General features: G+C 37.6%; 1 protein-coding gene across 4 annotated transcripts in view; it reads left to right on the top strand.

The window, feature by feature from the left end:
- The window catches only part of LOC149547515 (alcohol dehydrogenase-like 6), a 116353-nt gene that overhangs the window by 82867 nt on the left and 11591 nt on the right, over window positions 1-21895 (top strand). For 2 of the 4 annotated variants that reach the window (XM_089791678.1, XM_089791679.1), the window contains exons 8-9: window positions 19001-19096; window positions 19263-19424. In XM_089791678.1, coding sequence (XP_089647804.1) covers window positions 19001-19096; window positions 19263-19424 — 258 coding nt within the window. Of the gene's footprint in view, window positions 1-8920; window positions 8957-9203; window positions 9331-19000; window positions 19097-19262; window positions 19425-21895 lie in introns of those variants that run through there. The other 2 variants (XM_089791681.1, XM_089791680.1) reach the window with 2 other exon arrangements.

Here is a 21895-nt window from a genome sequence, read left to right as displayed (position 1 = left end):
TCATAGCAACATTGTACATGAGAATGAATTCAATAAAGGAGATGCATGTTGCATACCATGTATTTAATGAAATGTCCATCTAATAGCATATATGATCAGCATAATAGTTGTATGTCATTTGTTTGTCAAAATGTCAGTTGGCTGTAGGTATGCATTCCATATATAGATTCCATGTATATGCATTGAAAATACTAAAAGAACTGCACTTGCATTTAAGTTCATTGTAAGAGGCATTGTAATATCATTTGCGAACATTTTAAATTTCTTAGCATTGAAAGGTAGCATACAAGTGTTTGACAATATTCCTTGAGCTGAAATCAGTCAATTTGGGCAAGGGATATTACATTGGTATCAGAGCCAAATCTGCCATCCTGAGGATTTAGCAATTGCAAGCCACCTGGGGTTGGCTCTTACAGATTTTTCACTATCAGGCAAGCTTTGTTTGATAGGGAACATGATTTTATCAGGCAGCCAGACACAATGGGTGATAGGCAAGAGCATAGCCCACCAAGAGACAATACGAATGAGGATCGGGAAACACGGGAATTTTTCAGAGCAATGGTTATAGGACAAGAGCGAATGGCTTAGGCTTTGCAGGCACTCACCACCATGGTTGAGTGCATGAGCCCATAAGACAGACAAAATTTGAAACAAGGGGATAACAAGAGTGCAGTGGGATCACCTAAAACTCATAGAACTCTTTCCAGAACAGCAGACAGGCCCACACGTCCTACTTTTGTTAGAGAGGAACTAGTACAGGAACCAATAGAGGAAGTTGAGGATGAGACATTTGTAGATATCCTTATAGCTGCAAATGATGAATGAGAATTATTGGCACAGCATGTTCGGGAGAGGATGACCTTTGAACGCTTTGTAAATCAGAGGAGAGAACATTACAGGTCACTCAAACAAGATAGGAGGTCTAGGGGTCAAAATAGTGAGCTGAAGAGGGCTATAGGTAAGCTTATTATGCCTACATTTGATGGGAGTGGTAAGATGACAGCTCAAGCTTGGATTCATAAGCTTGACACATTCTTGGCACTGAGGCCAATGACAGAGATTGAAGCTATCAATTATGCCACTTTGCATTTGGAGGGAGTAGCACATGATTGGTGGTATCATGGTATGGTAACACTTCAGCATAATCAGGTAACAGAGTACTAGGACTTCGTGGATAGGTTGGTTGAAAGATTTGACAAGAAAGATTCAGAGGTTTACTTCTGGGAATTAGCACAGCTGAAACAAACAGGCAACTTGGAGTATTTCATTGGTGGATTCTAGCGGTTGGTAGTCATGGTGCCAAACATTTCAGAGCGTAGATTGATAGTTCTTTTCATCGAGGGCCTATCCGAACCACTAAGAGGTTAGATAAAGGCATTTGATCCCATTTCTTTATAGGAAGCTATGAAAAAGGCAAGAAGTATGGAACATGCAGTCCCAACAAACAAATTTCAGTCCAAAGGAGCATCTTCTAGTAAGGATAACAAACTATTTAATACAAAACCAGAGGGGACTGATTTTAAAAATGATTCTAAAGATAAAACTTCAGCACTTTTTGACAGGGAAGCATTAAATGATTTGAGGAAGAAAAAAATATGTTTCTATTGTAAGGGATCCTATGATGCAAACCATGACCTTCCTCGTAGACCAAAGGGAAAAGCTACCAGAGTTATGTGGGCATACTATGAGGAATTAGAAACAGATAATTCAGAGCAGCAGTCTGATATAGAGGAAATTGATGGTGGAAAAAAGTAAGACAAGGCTGAAAACTTGTCTAAAATGGAGTCCAAGGATGGGGAACGAGATGGTCAACTTAGGGAAGCTCGTCTCACTAGTATTAAGTAGGAAGGATCATTTCGAATGAGAGGAGTACTTGCTATGTAGCGAGTTATAATTTTGGTTGATACTGGTGCCACTCATAATTTCATTGATGCTAGGTTGGTGGAGAAGCGTGGCATACAAATAGAGGAGTTTGGGGGAATTAGAGTGAGGGTAGCTGATGGCTATGTCCTCAATTATGATCGTAAGATCATTGGACTCCCATTGGAAGTTAATAATTATGCCTTTAAGGGTGCCTATGGGACATACAGATATAGTCCTTGGGATGAGTTGGTTACATGGTATTGGTGGATTCACTCTTAATCTCAAGAGATGGAGATGAGGTTTAAAGTGAATGGGAAGACACAAATTCTTAAGGCAATCAGGGATAGTGATTTTAGAATGGTCTCTTTCTGGAGGATGGCTAGATTGATTCAACATGGTCAGGCAGAGTGGGCAGCAGAGTGCATGTTAATGCCATCACAAGAGGGATAGTAGAAGACTAAATATCCTTCTGATATTTAGAAGCTTAGAGTTTAACACTCTAAGGTGTTTAGTGACATTCCACTAGGTAGACCACCATACAAGGGTATTGAGCACATCATTGAGTTAGAGGAGGGGGCTAAGCCCATCATGATTACACCTTACAAGCATCTGAAGAGGTTGAAGGATGAAATTAAAAAAACCATAAAGGAGTTACTTGCTATGGGCCACATTAGACCAAGTAAGTCTCCTTTCGCTTCTTCGGTGGTGTTGGTGAAGAAGGATGGGACATTGAGGATGTGCATTGATTACAGGGTGTTCGATAGGAAGACAATTAAAAACAAGTACCCCATTCCCAGGATCGATAAGTTGATAGATGAGCTTCATGGAGCTTGCTTCTTTTCAAAACTAGATTTGAGATCAGGTTATCACTAGATCAGAGTTAGAGAGTAGGACATCGAGAAGACAACCTTTAGATGTCATTGTGGCCATTTTGAGTTTGTAGTTATGACATTTGGGTTAACTAACGCATCTGCTACTTTTTAGGCAACAATGAATAGGGTTTTCCATCCTCAGTTGAGAAAATTTTGTCTTCTTCGATGATATCTTGGTGTACAATAAATCTTGGGAGGAGCACTTGGTTCACCCTGACACGGTGTTGGATATATTGGGCAGGGTCCTTGTATGCAAAGGAGTTGAAATGTGATTTGGATATGACAGAGTTGTTGTATTTGGGCTCACATCATCAGTGCAGAAGGCATACACATTGATCCTGAAAAGATTTGTGCCATTGTCGAGTGGCCTTCACCAGTGAACCTCACACAATTGAGGTGCTTTTTGGGATTATGTTGTTTCTACAGGAGGTTTGTGGATGGATATTCCAGGCATGCAACACCCTTGACAGATTTGATGAGAAAGGGAGCTTTCTTGTGGACTCCTAAGGTACAAGAGTGTTTTGAGAAATTTAAGGAGTTAATGACTTCCTGTCCAGTGTTAGCGTTACTAGATTTCAACAAACCTTTTGAGCTACACTGTGATGCTTCTAGAGAGGGCATTGGAGCGGTGCTTATGTAGGAGAAGCACCCTATTGCTTATGAGAGCAAGAAATTAAGAGGGCCAGAGCGGAGCTTCAGCATATATGATAAGGAGATGTTAGCCATTATGCATGCTTTGGCTAAATTCACGCAATATTTGGTAGGTAGCAAATTTTGTATCAAAACCAATCATAATAGTGTAAAACACTTTTTGGGGCAGCGAGATCTCAATGATAGGCAGAAGAATGGGTGAGCAAGTTATAGTTCTATGACTTTGATATTACATATTTTAAGGGGACATAGAATGTAGTTGCTGATGCTTTATCACGTAGGCCCCATTTGAGCTTATTGACAAATATATCAAAGGATTGGAGACTCTTGATCCTTGTAGAGTATGCAAAGTATACGTGGACAACCAGATTCATAAATGGAACTATTGAGGACAGCAGATACACCCTTGTGAATGAGCTCATCATTTACAAAAGGTGAATATTTTTGGTTCTAGGCTCAATAGTGAGGAGGATGGTTCAAAAATCTTTTCATGATTCACCTATCGTAGGACATCTTGGTTTCTACAAAGTGTAATGGTAGATTAAAGAGTGCTTCACATGGAAAGGGCTCAAAGTATAGGTACTTCAGTATGTTAGGGAGTGTCCCACCTACCAGTAGAATAAGCAGAAACACTTCTATCCAGCCGGTTTACTTCAGCCACTTCCGATTCCTGATAGGAAGTGGGAGTGTTTATCTATGGACTTCATCACAGGACTGCCTAAAGCCCAAGGCAGGGATTGCATATATGTGGTTGTGGATTGCCTTATAAGGTTTGCACACTTCTTTCTGATCACCGCTACATACGTTGCTACATAGGTGGTAGAGTTGTTCTTCAAGAAGATATTCAGATTACATGGCTTACCTCGGAGCATTGTGAGTGACAGAGACAACAGGTTTATGAGTCACTTTTGGCAGGAGCTATTCAGGTTATGTGTGACAAAGCTCACTCCGAGTACTAGCTACCACCCTTAGACAGATGGTCAGATAGAGATAGTGAATAAATGGGTGGAGGGATATCTTAGAAATTATATAGCAGGGCAACAAAAGGCATGGGTAAAGTGGATTTATCTCTATGAGTATTGCTACAATACCACTTATCACATGTCTATTCAGATGTCACCCTTTACGGCCCTATATGGGTATGAGGCACCCAATTTTATGAATTTTTTTTTAAGTGACAGTAGAGTGCCCAATGCACGTGATTTGTTACAGGAGAGTCAAGACATTGTTAAGACTCTCAAGGATAATATAACCAAGGTACATAATCAGTAGAAGCAGTATGCAGACCAGAAGAGGACTGAGCGAACTTTTGAGGTTGGAGATATGGTGTATCTTATGTTGTAGCCTTACCATCAATCCACTCTCAAGAAGAGTGGTGCTGAGAAACTTAAGCCACGATATTATGGTCCATTCAGGATTATTAGGAAAGTGGGAGAGGTGGCTTATGAGTTAGATTTGTCGGCAGAGAGCAAGGTGCACAACGTTTTTCATGTGTCACGCCTCAAGAAGGCGCTAGGACATCATATTGTTCCTTCTACAGTGCTTCCACCCTTGGATGATGAGGGAAAATTGGTATTGGTGCTAGAGGCTATCATTGATTTCAGGGAAATGAACTTGAGGCAGCATACTATAAGGGAGTATTTGGTGAAATGGAAAGACCTGCCAGTAGAGGATGCGACATGGGAGAATGAGGAGATTTTGCAGCATCTGGACTTGAAGTTGCTTGAGGACAAGCAATTTCAAGGAGAGCGGACTGTAATGTCCCCATCTTTTTAGCATCTCAGTGGAGTTCTTAACCTTTACATTCTCCGAAGGCTAAGTGAAGAAATAAGGAGAAATTGATTAAATTAATTTCTTGTAAAGTCATTAAAAAAATTAAAATTAAAATGTGACTTTATATTTAATTATTTTAATTTTCTAGAAGCACAATTAATTATTGTATTGCAAAGGAGAAGCTTCTAGAGAGTACATTTTCTAGAAATACAATTAATTATTGTATTGGAAAGTGGGAAGCTTCTAGAGAATGCAATTAAATAATATTTTATTTCTTTTTAGAAGGGTGAAAGAAAAGAATAAATAGAGGTGAGAGCTTCATTGTTAAATCATTTGATTATTGTGAACTGCATTTGATAGGAGCTTGGGAGAAGACACTAACTTTTCTAATTTTAGTTAGCCTTTGGAGAACGTCAACTCTTCAGTGTTGCAACCATTTGAGGTGGTGAAATATCCACTCAATTTGGTATTCAGGAGAGCTTCAATTCAGGAGTTCCATTTGTGCTTAAATTGGAGAATACATTTTTGTTGGCTGCTACAATACGTAAGAATGATGCCGCGCTATAGTACTTATGCTTGATTCATCTCTATTCTTGGGCATCACTATTATCAGGTTCCTCTTGCAACTATTAGTAGTTAACATTGTAATATTTAGGCATATGATTTTGCTGTGATAATTCAGAATCAGATTTTGGCATTACTTTAGTCATTTATTGTAAGCCCATTTGTCTTGGCAAATTTATAGAAACATTGTACATGAGAATAAATTCAATAAAGCAAATACATGTTGCATACCATTTGTTTGACAAAATGCCCATTTAATAGCATATATGATCAGCATAATAGTTGTATGTCAATTGTTTGTCAAAATGTCAGTTGGTTGTAGGTATGCATTTCATACCTAGTTTCCATGTATATGCATTGAAAATACCAAAAGAACTGCATTTGTATATTAGTGCATTGTAAGAGGCATTTTAATATCATTTGCGAACATTTTAAATTTCTTAGCATTGAAAGGTAGCACACAAGTGTTTGACAATATTCCTTGAGCTAAAATCAGTTAGTTTGGGCAAGGGATATTACAAGAGCCTCAACCCTTAGCCCAATAGCTTTCCCCAAAGTGACTTAAATGGGTGGTTTCCTTCTGTCATCATGCCTAGGTGCTATACTATACTGGAATGTTATGACATTGTAGCGAGGTTCCATAGCTTGGCTAGTCTAAACCCAAGAGGGAAACACATCCCTCTTGTCTTGGAGATCAATCCTATACCTCTTACCTACCTGGTCCTTCTTCCTCCAACTTTGATGGGTGAATTTATTTTTAGAATGTTTTCATCATAAAGGAATGTTAATATGTCACAGCAAGGTCCTTGATTAGTCTGTCCAAGAGTGGAATACATTCCTGCTACTATTATTGTCTTCTTGCTTGAATTTCCTCATGTGCACTCATGCTCTATGACCTTTTTCTCCATATTTGAAACATGTTCCCTTAAGAAAACTCCTATCTTCTCTTCTTAGTTCTTTCCTTTTCTCTTTTCTTGTTGTTTCTAGTCACCCTTTGGTGCTCTTGCTATTGGATTTCTTTCTTGTGGTTCCCTCAGTTCCTTTGATCCGTTCTGTGGTCACTTATTGGCCATTGATAAATTTCTCTTTATCTTATCTATACTTATTATTTGTAGGGTAACCTCGTCTTCCTCAGTATGAACTTTCATCTTTCCATTCTGATTTTCCTTTGCTCAGATCTGAACAAGATCTTGCTCCTTTGGTAAATGTCCTGCCTCTTTGAAATCTGCCACCTCTTCCACTTTGTCTATGTTCTTTTCTCTTGTTCAATGTCTCCTCAACCTTTATGGCAAATTGGCAGCTTCTTCAATATTTTCCATCTTAACCAAACTAATCTCATAATGTATAGATGTCCTTAAACCATTTAGGTATCTTGCAATTCTCTCAATGAAATCTTCCATATGTGTAGATTGGATATCCAACCTATAAATTTTTTTGGTATACTCCTTTATAGTAAATTCTTTTTTCTTTAAATTCTGCATCTTTGTCAACAAACTGCATCTTCGTCAACAAACTAACTTGATAATCACCAGGCAAGAATTTACTCTTCAACTTATTCACCATCTTGTCCCATGACTTGATTTTTTCCGTTCCTCGCTTTTGTCTATCTATTTGCAAATATTCCCACCATAGTAATGCATGTCCTCAACTTAGTGCTAGCAATTTTCACCACCTTATTTGCATTTGTACCTTTATAGTCAAAATACTTTTCCGTCTTAGTAATTAATCAAGCAATTCATCTGAATCTAGCTTACCATCATATTTAGGAAAATTGAAATGTGATCTTGCATTATCTCTAATTCGGGCTCTTAGGAATCTTTCATCCCCTTGCTCAAGTACAGGTTCAACATCCCCTGCAACTGCTTCCTTAGTCTTTTCATCACTCACATCTTTAAAGGTCTTCCTCTTCTTTGGGCAATTTCTACTGCTTCAAGTCTAGCAGTAATTTGTCTCAATATATTCATAACTGCAGGATCTACATCTCTCCTTCCATGAACCATTTTGCTACCCTCTGCAATTGTAGGTCAGATCTCAATTTTGCCACCCCACAACAAATCAACTATGGCTTCTCCACTTCTGGTTTAGCAACTCAATTCCACAAGAACACAAACCTTATCCTTAGATGGAGGGACCTCAATGAGATCCGTCCAAGTGTGCATAAAAAGTGAACACAACAAAACAACAAATAGGAAATTGAATCATATTTAGTTGGTAATACACATGCCTAACTACATGTCAGGCCAATAAGTCTAATTGCTCGAGAAACTTTGGATGTTGATATTGAATTCAATCTTCCTACTATAACTTCTACCACAAGATTACTCCCACTCAAGAGATCCATTACATCACATGTATAGGCATCACAACATACAGATCAACCTTAAGATTGGTAACTGTTGATGCTAGATGTTGTGAGTTTTTCACACCATCACTCCAAATTCTTTGGGGACCCCCCTTTTCTTAATCGCCTCGGCAAATTTTTGGATTGTCTAAAATTTTTGAGTTTTGAAAATTTCACGCCTTGGCACCTTTAGGACAAATGTGGGGAGGCTTAGCTTATTTTCACCCGGTTTCAACTTGATTTTCCAGAGCAACCAATTTCATCCTTAGGCCGAACAAAATTTTGAAGAGCAATATTTGGCAAGATAAAATTGTAAATTTGTACTTAGATGTTTTCTTTTGAAAATTTGGATATAAATGCGTAAATTTAAAAAATCTTTCAAAAGAAATTTTTTTGCTAGACTTAAGTTTTGGAAAATCTCAAATTTTTCTTTGGTGAAAATTTTAATTTTGTTGAAATGGAGCTAAATTGCAAAAAATCGATTTTTGGTTCTAGATGCAATTTTATTTTATTTTTATTGGCATAGCAAAATCGATTTAGAGAGAAATTGCAAAAAATTGGTTTTAATAGATTAAAATTGCCTTGAAAACTTTTTGCCTTTAACGAAATTGGTAATTTAATATTGAAAAAATGGCTTTTGGTTAGCCAAAATCCAAATTTAATGACATTAATTACTAAACCCTCATTAAATGGAAATATTTAACACCCTCAAGGCATTATTTAATTTCTTTTTGCAATTTGGAGCTAAATGGCAATTTAAAAGTGCAATTTTCCTTTTGGCAAAATTAAATTTTGAGCTAGGTATTTAATTATGGGCCATGACTTGATTTAATTTTTGTTTTTTTGTCTCCTCCAGAACCAAGTCGGCCAGCTTAGAGGGAATAGAAATTGGGTATAAAGGAGACCTCTCGCCCATTTCTTTTTCACAATTCATTTCTTCCTCTCCTTTGTTGAGCGAATTTCCTTAAGGAGCAGATTTTTCCATGCTTGGTGATTTTGTGGAAGGCAGTTTTCTTGCATTTGTTGGGCGATTTTGCTTGCATTTGGCCATTTTCAGGCCTGGCGATTTCCTTTGAGGGCAGATTTTTGTAGAGTTTAGTGATTTGTTCTCCTTTTGTGGGCTGCGATTTGTGCCTTAGGTGACATTTTTGGGCGAATTGAGGACTTCCATGCTTGGGCGAATTAAGACAAGGGCAGAACTTTCCACTCTTGGCATTTTCTTGAGGCAGATCTGATTTTGTGACATGGACAATTCATGGTGAAGGTCTGATTTTTTTCCCTATTTAGGACTGCATTTTTTATATCAGATTTGGCAATTTTGTTGGGAGAAGGGATGCATATGAAGGTTTGATTTTTGTTTGTTGGGCAAGTGTTGGATAGTTTTAGAGGTTTAAATTTCTAATTTGCAAAGGGATTTGGTGTTCTTGAGGTTTTGTCCTAGGTTCCGAAAAGTCGCTGTAAGATTATTGGTTAAGGTGAATTTTCATCATCTAGAGTTGCAAGGGGTCCTTAAGCTGACATCCTTCTTTCGTTCTAGTCTAAGGATTGCTCCTCTTGGTTCTTCTTACCTTCTGGTCCACCAATCTACCATCCTATAATAGGGCGACGAGCATGGCGGATCTTAGTGCGAGTAAGAATCCCAAGCGGGCAAACACTAAGAAAGACAAAGAGGATATGATGCCCAAAACGCCCTTCTTCTCGAAAATGAAGAGAATAACCGACACCAATATCGGTACAGTGGACATGATACGGATGAAGGACAGACTAAAGGAAGGACAATCCCCCTTGGCAAAGAGGATGTCAACGAGATAGATTTTGGATCGAAGTTGCATGAGTTAGGAAAAGTTGCTATCAAGAAAAAGCATTTGGGCACCCTTTCCTCTCTCAATGCTTTTATTGGATTTGCGAAGGAATATGAGAAGGATCACGAAAGGATACTACAAGCAGCGAGCAGCATGGCGAAGTCAGCAGAACTCAGGGCGAAGCACACACCTTGTCCTCCTATGGAAGAAGTTAACGAAAGGCTAGCTAAGTTCATTGCCTTAGCTAAGAAAATGAAAGAAAAGGGAAGAGTTATATTAGAAGATCATCTGATGTAAGCCCAAGTGGAAAATTTCTCTTTCTTCTAGAATAGGACAAGTGTCTATTTCTGATTGGCCACCATTTTGGTGTCTTCTCATTGGTTGCCACTTTTTGCACTTTTTTCATCGGTCCATTGATGAGGTGGCAACTTCTCATTGGCCGATGGGGTAGCAACCCTAATTAGGGTTTTGAGGATCCAATCTGGATCGTTGATCTTGTTTTGATCTCCACCGTCCGTTGTATTTTTGGCCCTTATAAAAGGCCATTTGCTCTCATTTGTAAAGTGTTGGAGAAATTGTTGCGAAGATAATACCAAAACTGCTCTCTTCTTCATTGTTGCGATTTGCATTTTGATTAAGAACATTGGGTGTTATTACATGTTTTCTACTTCCACATAGTTAGATTTCTTTCAAGTTGTTGAAGTAAATTTCATTTCAAGTTGTTTAAGTTGTTTGAGTGAAAGTAAAGTAGGTGGATAGTTGTATGGTAGCATTGTTAAATGTTTGATAGGGGTCAATACTAGGCCACTAGCATCCTAGCTGCTAGTTGGGAAGCTTTGTGTGGTAAACTAGTTTATTATTCCTTCAAATCATTGCACCTGTGGAAGTGAGGCCACTGATCAGCTCTCATTAGGTTCGATTCCCGTCCATTTGCTAACCTTCCATTCATAGGAGTAGGAGTAGAATAGTGAGTAGCTGGATAGTCGAAGCTAGTGAGTAGAGAAGGAAGTTAGGAAAGTTAGTCAAATATCGAAACACATCCATTCAACTTCCATGACCATCGCTTTCCCATCAACATCATCACTGACAGACCCATCCTACCTTATCACCACCATCAACATTATCTGCCTTCGTACATTTCACAAACCGAATCACCATCACCTTCATTCCACCAAAGTCCAAGTCATCCTTGAATAAATAGCGTAAGACCGCCTACGTGATTACCAGCGAATCACATCGATAAAATTGAGCGAGTATCCAATGGTGTAAGGAACATTGGAGTTATACTCATGTCTCATGAGCATTAACTTTTCAAGAGATGAGTTGCATGTTTGATATCCCATATCGAATATTCAAATCCTAATATGTTATGTAAGTGATACTAACTCGCATCAACAGTAACATCCCCCAATAACAGGAAACGTAATACAACAAATAGGTCTAATCCTAAATCATAAGGAACTCGTGGCATAAACCGTTTTAGAGGTCGTGATTTCTGTTTTAGGTCCTCACATGATCCAATAGCCTAGTTAAACGCGTCACTGAAGATCACAACCTGTAGATCTCCATCACAAATCCAAATTCCACCACTAAGACCAAAAATAGATAAGAGCATGCTACCCGAGAGAGAACAATTCATAACTCAAGCAACATAGATCCAAATAAGTTGCGAACCTAGGAACATAATCCAAAATAGGTCTCGAATATACTTCGATTATTGCAAAAGGTAACTCCATAATATGAAGAATTGAAGGATTGATCTCCCAGATTGTACAAACTAGCAAAGTGGCATGAATTGGAAACATAATATTTTTGGTTGACGCTAGATTGCTCCAAACCCGAGATGCTCTTGCATCAACCTGAAGGTGTTGAAGGAGAATATCTAGCATATGCAATACCAATAGAAGTTGTACGTTCATCAACATAAGGTTGAGCAAAACCTTGAGGTGGGAGATCTGGTTTATTTGAGACTCCAACCTCATAGACAATCTTCACTAAAGAAAACTGGTGCTAAGAAACTCAATCCACATTTTATGTTCCATTCAAAGTTTCACGATGCATTGGGAGGCAGCCTATTAGTTAGAGTTACCAACCAATAGTAATTTCCATAATGTATTTCATATTCCCAGGCTCAAGAAGACTTAGCATCACAATGTGATGCTATCAACAGAGTTACTATCATAGATACCAGGGAAAGGCCACTTCGAAAGAGAAGCATCAAGGAGTTCCTAGTCCAATAGAGGATCCTAAGAGTGAAAGATGCTACATGGCAGAGTGAATAGATCTTGTAGCATTCAGAGTTGAAATTTCTCAAGGACAAGCAATATTGGGGAGGGCAGACTGTAATATCCCCTTTCTAGCAGACTGTAATATCCCCTTTCTAGCATATATTGTATGAGTTTGTCATTAGACTATTTCTCCATGGTCTCTTAGGCTAATTAGGAAATTTAAGAGACTTTGAGGCCATTGGGCCTAGGCACTTTTTGTTACTCTTTAATCTGATGTGTCTGGATATAGTATGACACACTTACTATTTATAGTACATTAAGTTTTCTGGGTAGGGCTAAGATCATCAATGACAGTCATGTTCATGGTTAATGGTTAATATTGGTAGGACATTTCATATCATTGGTATGATTTATTTATGCATAAATAAAATTAAAATACATATTTAACCTAGTTAACGTGGGACAATAGTTAAGCGGGAAATATTTCTGTAATAAAGGCCCCCTTATTAAATAACACATTTGATACATAAAATGTAAATAGGGAGTTATGTTTCTTTATCCCACATTGGTAAGATGAGTGGTTGAGCTCTATCAGAGAGTTATAAAAGGCTTCAAAGAGTTCACTTTCATGCGTACTGGATAAAATGAAAAGCCTATGAAATGTTGGAGAGTTATAGGGTTTGTGAGTACAAAATCCCTCATGAATCCCATTCTCCTCATTGTTGAAAGACACAGCCAGGAGGGTCACTAAGTGACACAGTTTGCAAAGTCATTGGTTACTATTTCCAGGTAACAAACAATACACCCTTGATATGTTTTTCAGTTATGGAGTTGAAGTTCTTCAGATCTGTGCATTGAAGGTCTTGAAGATATCTCTGTCTGTGTACTAATGCCTGGCTGTACCACATTCATATTGCTGTAGCTGCATATTTATAGTTATACTGACCATGTACTTCTGGCCTAGGCAGTGCTTCTTCTTATTGCTGCATTTACATTTATGCTTGGTGTGGGATTCCTGGACTTGGCGTTTGAGGGTATATAGGGCCTGAAGCTGTAACTTGGAGGACTTCTACTGCTGACGCCTGTTAGTCATACTGCCTGGAGTTTTAAATCTGAAAGCTAATGTCGAGATATTAGTTTCTTTTGGGCGTCATTAGGGCTGTTGAAAGACTTAGGAAGTCATAACTAAGTTTTGAAGACAGTTTCTGGGTCTGCAATGCTGTTGAATCTGATTTGTAATGCTTGAACAATGTCTATGAAGTTTGAATGAACTTATGTATTTTCAGCATTTAGTCTTCTATTGCAATTATTTATTACGTATTGTTTTCTATATTGAATGAAATCTGAAAATTTCTAAGTAATGCAATCGGGAACAAATCAGAAACTCAGTAAACAGCTTGCAAGAACACTGTTTGATTAAATTTCAGTGAGTTAAAAGGTACAAAAAATATCAGATCAAGGGAGCATCTTATGCTGCTTCCATCCCAGTGCAAAACACAACCCTCCATGCTCACTTGCATATAATTCCTACCTTAACCCTCTATCTTTGAGACAGCAAAGCCTTAGTACATCCCCATCAAACTGCCAATGCTCAAGTGACCACACCAGTAATCATCCCAAAAACAAGTGTTAGAATCTGAAAAGATTAATAACTCAGAAAACTAGTGCAAAGAATAAATATCTAAACTATGAATGCAAATGATACAAAATCAAAATAACATCATAGAGTTAGTCTCCAAGAGAGTAATGCAAATGCTGGAAGCAAAATAGCATTAAGAGAATGCAAAAACAAGAGATGCAAATACAAGCTAGGTAGCATGCTTATATAGGCTAGGAAGAGGGAGGAGGTGGCAACACCAACCAATGAGGAGCAACCATTTATCAGACTAAAGATAGCAAATTATCTTCCCAAGATAGCTAATGGATGCTCACATGTAGGAAGGTGACACCTCACAACCATTCACCTAATAAGACATGCTTTATTAACTTAAGCGAAATTATTAAAAGTGTAGGAAATACCTAGCAAAATAGGAAAAATAAAAAACTACACTAACACCCCCCCCATAAGCGAAGCTTAGGTGGATGTAGAAATGGGTCCTGACAAGTCAAGCCTGATGAGATACCCATGTACATAAAATTCCCCCAAAAGAGAGAAAAGAGACTCCCCAAAGAAAATTAGGACTCCAAGTGAGAGGAAGTGGCCTCCCCAAAAGATGAAGCATTCCATACCCCCAACAAAGCTTGCAAATTTTGTCCGATAGATACACTTACATCGAACAATTTTTCTTCCCTTAGAAAAAGGGACAAGATCCCAAGTCTGGTTCCTCCTCAAGGAACTATACTCTTCTTGCATAGCTGTATCCCACTTAGAAATACCAGAAGCCTCATGAAAGGACTGTGGATTTGAGGCAGTAGCAATGAAGATATGTAGAGCATCCTAGAATTGTGAACGAGTCTGCTTGGTGTCTGATGGATCCCCAACCCAATCACCTGCAAACTGCAAGGTCTGTCTAGCCCAAAGTGGACCAAAAGATGGAGAATCTAGAGGAGAATCATCAACTTGTGAATGATGACTAGGAGAGGAAGGAGGTGAGTCCTCTGAATCACTCTCTGCATCAAAAGTGGAGGTAGAAGACTGCTCAAGTGAATCTGACCCATCAGAAGATCTATCATGTATTCCAAGTGACTCCAATGTCAAGGTAGAAGGCAACCCTGTGACCATGCTTTGCTGGTTAAGCTGATGCAAGTAGTGGAAGTTAAGATGGCCAACCCGCTCATGCCATAATCTACTCACATCATTAAAGTGAGTGAGCAAAACAGTCAAAGGAGGATCAAGAACAAAGTGAGAAAACATATAGAGTCGTGACTGATGATCTGCTCTCCCAACTGCAATTGTAGAATCATTGTGCAACTCACATATCTTCATTGAACTAGGAGTGAACTCAACCCGCTTGCTCAAACTTGTGTGAGTGATCTGGTATACCGATAGGAGATTAGTTGACAATGAGGGTATACAAGGAAAATCATGGAATGTGCCAACCCCCACATCAACAGACCCTCTCCCACACACCTCAACAAGAGTGTTATCACCCATCAAAATAGAAGGCATAGTACACGGCTCCAAGGATGCCAGTTCTTCCTTAGATGAAGCCATGTGGTGTGAAGCACTTGAATCAAGAACCCAAGTGGATGGTGAGGAAGCAACTGCAAAAAGGGCCTTGTCCTTTCCTTTCCCCTTGCTGTTTTCTTTTTCCTTGTTAGACCTTTCATTAGAACTTTGTTTGATAGACTCAAGAATACTGATATTATTCTTCTCAAGAATGTATGTCAAGTGATCAAGTTGTTTCTGCAAACATTTATGTTCATCATGACTAGTTCTTTTACAATAGGCACATTTGACCTTTTCTTTCTTAGGCTTATCGCCCTTGGAAGATGGTGTATCAATAGTTGCTTTTGAAGAAACCAGTATCTGATCCTTCTTCTCCTCGCTATTCTTTTGTTTCTTGTCCTTACTATTGTTGTTACTACTTTGTCCTTGTTGTTCTTTTGTGCCTTGGTTGGCAGCCAAGGCATGTGACTTAGAGGACGTAAGAGTGCCCATCTGGATTAGCTTGTCCTGTTCTCGAGTGAGATTGACAGCAAAATCATCTAAAGATGGCATGGTGAATTGAGTACCAAGTGCACCCTTAGTAGCATAGAAGGTAGAGACAAACACAGAATATTCTGAACTTAGCTTAGAGAGAATACTAAGAATCAGTTGTTCATCTTTCTTTTCAATTCCACATTATTTTAATTGTAGCCTTAGTGATTTTAATTTGGTGAAGAAATCTTGGATTGTGTTGAAATTTCCTGGACTTAAACTAATTAATTCATTTTCCAACATATGACCCCTCATTGAATCTTGTGTGCTAAATAGTGTCTCTAGCTTTGTCCATACTTCATTTGGTGTATCCAAAGACTCAATGTGAAATAGCAAGTCAGGAGAAACAGACAAACACAATGTTCCATATGCCTCATCACATTTGTTAAACCACTTAGGCTTGTCGTCATCTTTAGCAGGTTCAGTTTCAAGTCCCATAGTTATCCTATTTAATCCAACTTTGTTTAAGTGAATTGTCATTCGTGATTTCCACTCAAAGTAATTGTATGGAGTTAGGATGGGCATATTTGTTTGATCCATGATGAAGAAATGCAAAGAAATGCTAAAAAGAAGAGAACCCAACCACGACAATGTCCCCTCCTTTTTACTCAATCAAAGAACCCCTCCCAAATAAATATGATTTGGCATTTTATTTTAGTGCGTTTACAACTACCACTAGAAAGAAATACTTAGTGGTCTTGATTTCAATGCATTACAAACCCTCATGAAGAGCATATGCTAAAAGTGAAACTTGGACACAATAATCAAAGAAAAAAATAGCACCACTGCGATCTACTCGAAAAATCATGCACTTTCAAAAAAAGAATCGCCTCGATACGAGGTCGTATGAGAAAGTTATGATCCTCTGAAGTTTCCAAAACGAGAACTGTGCACAGTCACGGCTGAGTATCTGCAATTTCTGAAGAATTCATTCATGAAAATCAAAAAACAACTCCACTAGTGGATAGAGCACAAAAAAATAGCCAAGTTCATAACAAGAATCATCAAAATCGGAGTTCGTATGAGCAAGAACGAGACATTTGAAAACTGCGTTCAAATCTGCGATTGCCAACGGAGAGGGGTATTGCTGTAGCTTTCCGCGCTAGATCTTGCAAAATATATAGATTGCATGCAAAATCTAAAAGATACCCAGATGGTTTTTCGACGCTGCGAACAAAACCTAGAAAGCGTTTTCCTTGCTGATGTACAGAAGATGTTGCTGTAGTGTAAATCAAACGCCTTTAACAGTAAAAAACGGCTCCAAAAATCAAGAAATGACCCCAGCAACCAAAATATGACATGCAAATGCTGGATCAGCTTCCTAAGTCCATCAATGGCATTCTGGAACCTGCAATACTGATTGAAACCTCCAAATATGCAAGTTAGTTGTTAGATTTGTGATTGAAATCCCAGAGAAAAACCATTTTTGTCAAAACTTTTCTGATTCCTAGGATCATCCAAAGATGCAAGAGAAGAGCATACTTCATTTTTCAAAAAACTACAATAAAGTTTATTAGCCCCCCCCGAATCTCTCAAATAAGGAAACTAAAATCTACTCTTGCACAGAGAAAAACTTTGATACCATGTTAGAATCTGAAAAGATTAATAACCCAGAAAACTAGTGCAAAGAATAAATATCTAAACTATGAATGCAAATGATACAAAATCAAAATAGCATCATAGAGTTAGTCTCCAAGAGAGTAATGCAAATGCTGGAAGCAAAATAGCATTAAGAGGATGCAAAAACAAGAGATGCAAATACAAGCCAGGTAGCATGCTTATATAGGCTAGGAAGAGGGAGGAGGTGGCAACACCAACCAATGAGGAGCAACCATCTATCAGATTAAAGATAGCAAAGTATCTTCTCAAGATAGTTAATGGATGCTCACATGTAGGAAGGTGACACCTCACAACTATTCACCTAATAAGACATGCTTTATTAACCTAAGCGAGATTATTAAAAGTGTAGGAAATACCTAGCAAAATAGGAAAAATAAAAAACTACACTAACAACAAGCAGATCTACCATCATGTGTATCCCATGTTAAATGATAACGAACGAGAGGTCTACTCTCCAACATGAAATTCCACATCCATGATCCTTTTGGAAGATTAATTGTTGTTAAGAGACTTGAATCTGCATTATCTTTCAAATACTTATGCTGTAGAATATTTAATCATTGCAACCGTGGTCCCTTAAACATTCTCCATATTAGCTTAGCGTAGGATTCTTTGTTTTGGAGATTTGGCTTCATACTATTGCTAAATAGTTCCATCGTCTACCGAAAGCTTGTTCTTTAATCCTCAAGAGGTGTCAGACAGGGAGATCGACGTTCCCCCTTTTGCTTTATTAAATGGTGGAGGTTTTAGGCAGATCTATTAAAGGAGCATTATCCAGGGAAGAATTTGAATGGATTACCAGCAGTTTGCTGATCATAACTTATGTTTTTGGGGCAGCTAAGCAGCTAGAAGCTAGGGTAATAAAGGGAATCCTTAACCTTTACTTGAAGCATCAGGCAAGAAGTTGGGGCAAACAAATCAGAGATTCTCTTTTTATTTACTCCAGTAAGGAAGGAACAAGAAAGCTTAAGACTGCTAGATTTCAGGAAGGGACATTTTGCACATTTGCAGGCATGCCTTTGGACAGAGGGGTTGGATCTAACAAATGTCGGTTTCTCTTGGCTATTATCATATCACATTTTTTTAATAACTCAAGAACTAGGTACTTGAATTTTTTTTTCCCATTTCACCATCTTGGCTCTAGCTTAAAATCATTTGGTAAAAATTTAGCTTCAATGAGTTTGGATGTTTTTCTGCTCTTAAAGCTAAAATCTCATTACATATATTTGTAGGACTTTCTATCATTGAAATCATCAATTTTCATGCTATGCTGTTCTTGAAGCTAAACTTTGGTTCATATCTATATGTAGGAATTTCTGTGATTTAAATTATTAATTTTCATGAAAAAGTATAACATATATAAATTTACTGCAATATATGTCCTTCATGCTTGCGTAAGTGACAGTCAAATTATGTATTTCTGCATAATACATGAATCATGACTTCTCTTTGGCTCTTGAATGGCTATAAATCCCAGGATCGAGAATCTTACTATCCCATTTGTAAATATAACAACTTTTGGAAGTATGTTCTTGTTTCCAGTTCCCAAAAGAATATTATTTAGAATTAGTTTAAAAATTGAAAATTTTCTCAAAAGAATTTGGTTGTTTGGCAGATCTAGTCTTATGTATTTGAATTTTTGGCAGGTTCTAAGGAAAATAACTGCAGGGGGAGCAGATTATTGTTTTGAATGTGTTGGAAATGTTGACGTGATACGGACTGCTTTAGAATCCTGCTGTGATGTAATTTTTTTAGTATTGATATTAATCATTGTGTTCTTTTTGGATACACTTTTTTCGAGGATAATATTCTTACCAGTTGTGGGATTGGTATATATAGGCTAGTTGAATTTTTACTATTTGAGGAAAAGACAACCCTTCCTAAAAGCTTTTGATTCTTTCATTGCAGGGGTGGGGATTGGCTGTTGTAGTTGGAGTTCCAAGTGGTAAAATGGAACTTTCAGCACATTATGGTTCTCTTCTTAGTGGGCGTACTTTAAAAGGCACATTGCTTGGTGGATGGAAACCTAGGTCTGAGTTGCCCATTTTAGTTGATATGTACCTAAAAAAGGTAAAACTCAAACTATTACTATAATTTTATAATACTTGATTTTTCTATACATGAAGAGATACATGGTTTTAATTTTGACACCATTTCATCTCATCTATTGGACATTGCATTCATTTACCTGATATTATTTAATTAAAAAACTTCCTCTTAATTATAAATAAATGCATCAGTTATATAAAGTAGTTTCTGTAAGTTCAATTTCAGATCTGTAATAATTTTAATCTGGGTTTCAATATCTTTTGAAACATCATTATCTGATACCATTGTCTTGTAGCGACTGATTTCTTCCAAACCACACACCAATTCTGATCAATCTCATCATCTGTATTGCTGCCTGATTCACCATCCCTAGAATCCGTAGAGCAAACCCCTAAAGGCATTAACAAAGTTTCAAAACTATCAGAATCACAATTGTAGTACTATCATTCTTAGCACACAAACTTTTCTTGTTCTTTGCAAACCTCTTTGATTTGTGAGCAAATGATTTCTTTTCAGAATCCTCTTCCTCATTACTGCTAGAATTAGGATACTTAGTAGAAAAATGACCACTTTGTCCACAATTAAAGCATTTCATAGGTGATTTCCCTCTATTTTTGCCAAACCTTTTAAACTTTTAAATTAGGTTTGCTAGTTCTTGAAAAACTTCCTCCACATGTACCTTGACAAACTATCTCTTATTGCAGCCACAGAAGATTAGTTCTTAATTTGAAAAAACATAATTGGGCACTTTATTTTATCGGGCTAACACACAAACAGGTAGCTCGAAGATGAAATGTCACCCCTTTCAGCCTTGCCTGATAAGAAACAAAACATAAGAAGTCTTACGTGTTAATCCATCCACATTGAATACCTCTGAATGTCAGCCTCCAGACACGGTTTTCAAACCTTGCAATAACTAAATAATAAGGATTCGATAAATATAAAGACCAGTCAATGGCTTCCAGCAAACATTGTGTTTGAGTACTAACGTCCAGCACACAAAATGGCATTTGGTTTGAACGCAACTTTGAATACAATCATCCAACGAACAAAATTACATTTGATTTGAACACCACCTTATATTCTGTCAATTCTGAACAGAGATACACGACTGCCATACTTTGTCGCTGCTGAACATAGGATTGTCTGTAAGTATCGATCATATACAACTCTTGCTGAGTTCTCAATATGCCATATTTATATATGTTGAATGTTTGTCAGACAGTTTTCGCTGAGGTCTCAATATGCTGTGGTTATATATATTGAATCTGAAGAATAACAAATACAGACACACACACACACACACACACACACACACACACACGATACTGACTTTGTAATTGATATCCTCTGCCTCAATTTTTCCATCAATGACATTATTGACCAACAGGAGCTTACCCCTGCCTCCCCCCGTCCTCTCTCTCTCTCTCTCTCTCTCTCTCTCTCTCTCTCTCTCTCTCTATATATATATATATATATATATATATATTTCCGATTTCACTATTATAACTGATATTAATACTACATTATATATATTAGACCATATATTGGACCCTTATTTCTAATAGCATTCTGATATAATATTCTGTATATCAGTACTCATTTAAAGATAAGTCATCACATATCAGTATGCTGTCACACAATGCCCGCCATCAATAGAATATGATTTATTTTCCTTTCTAATCTCTTCCTTCTAAGGAGCACCAAATAAATTTCCAACCTCTATTCCCTCCATGATGATTGAGTGTGTTTAGATTCCCTCTTATATCTTATTTCCTTAGAGATATCTCTTGTCAAATAGACACAAACACACATGATTATGCTGCAGTGGCAGAGAAGAGAACGCTATAAAAGGCAACATTATTGAAAATGTAATAGGGAATTTAATGTTATGTTTTAAATGCTTTTAGTTTTTGAAGTTTGTAATAACGTCCTACATGTGGTGGCATACCTAGAGTAGCAGTTCGATAAGCTCTCCAGATATAGCCACCTAGGACCAAGTGTGTGGATCTTAAATTAGAATAGTTTTTTTTAGTTCGTAGGTGGAGTGTTTAATGATTTTTAGAATCCAATAATAGGTAGTAGGCAGTTTTTGGAATATTCCTGACTTAGAAAACGACTGTCTAATATTGGTAGAAAAAACGTTTCAGATTCTTATCCTTTTTTTGGATAGAAGACGTTCTTCTTTTCTAAAATAAGAAGAAAACGTTTCACATCCTTTAATAGGAAAAAGAAAATCAGTTTTAAAAGAGAGCCAGTCGGCTATGTAAGACAAAAGAGTCGAATTTGGAGAGATATGGAATGTTTTTTTCATTTTTTCTTTGTGCAAGTTTTCAATGGTCTGAGTTTTGAACGGATTTTTCTTATCTTCTCACTGGAAACAAGTTGATAGTTTGCAGAAGATTAAAAAGTTTTAGTTTTGGGTCGAAGGTTGTAGATGCCCCTTGAAGCAACTTAGTTGAGTGACTGATTCCTCCTGAGTTTTCCAAGGT

Source organism: Cupressus sempervirens, chromosome 7, assembly GCF_028749045.1.
Source record: "Cupressus sempervirens isolate cs-2001-9-10 chromosome 7, ASM2874904v1, whole genome shotgun sequence".
NCBI classification, from domain to species: domain Eukaryota; kingdom Viridiplantae; phylum Streptophyta; class Pinopsida; order Cupressales; family Cupressaceae; genus Cupressus; species Cupressus sempervirens.
This window is presented reverse-complemented; position numbering and strand designations above follow the sequence as displayed.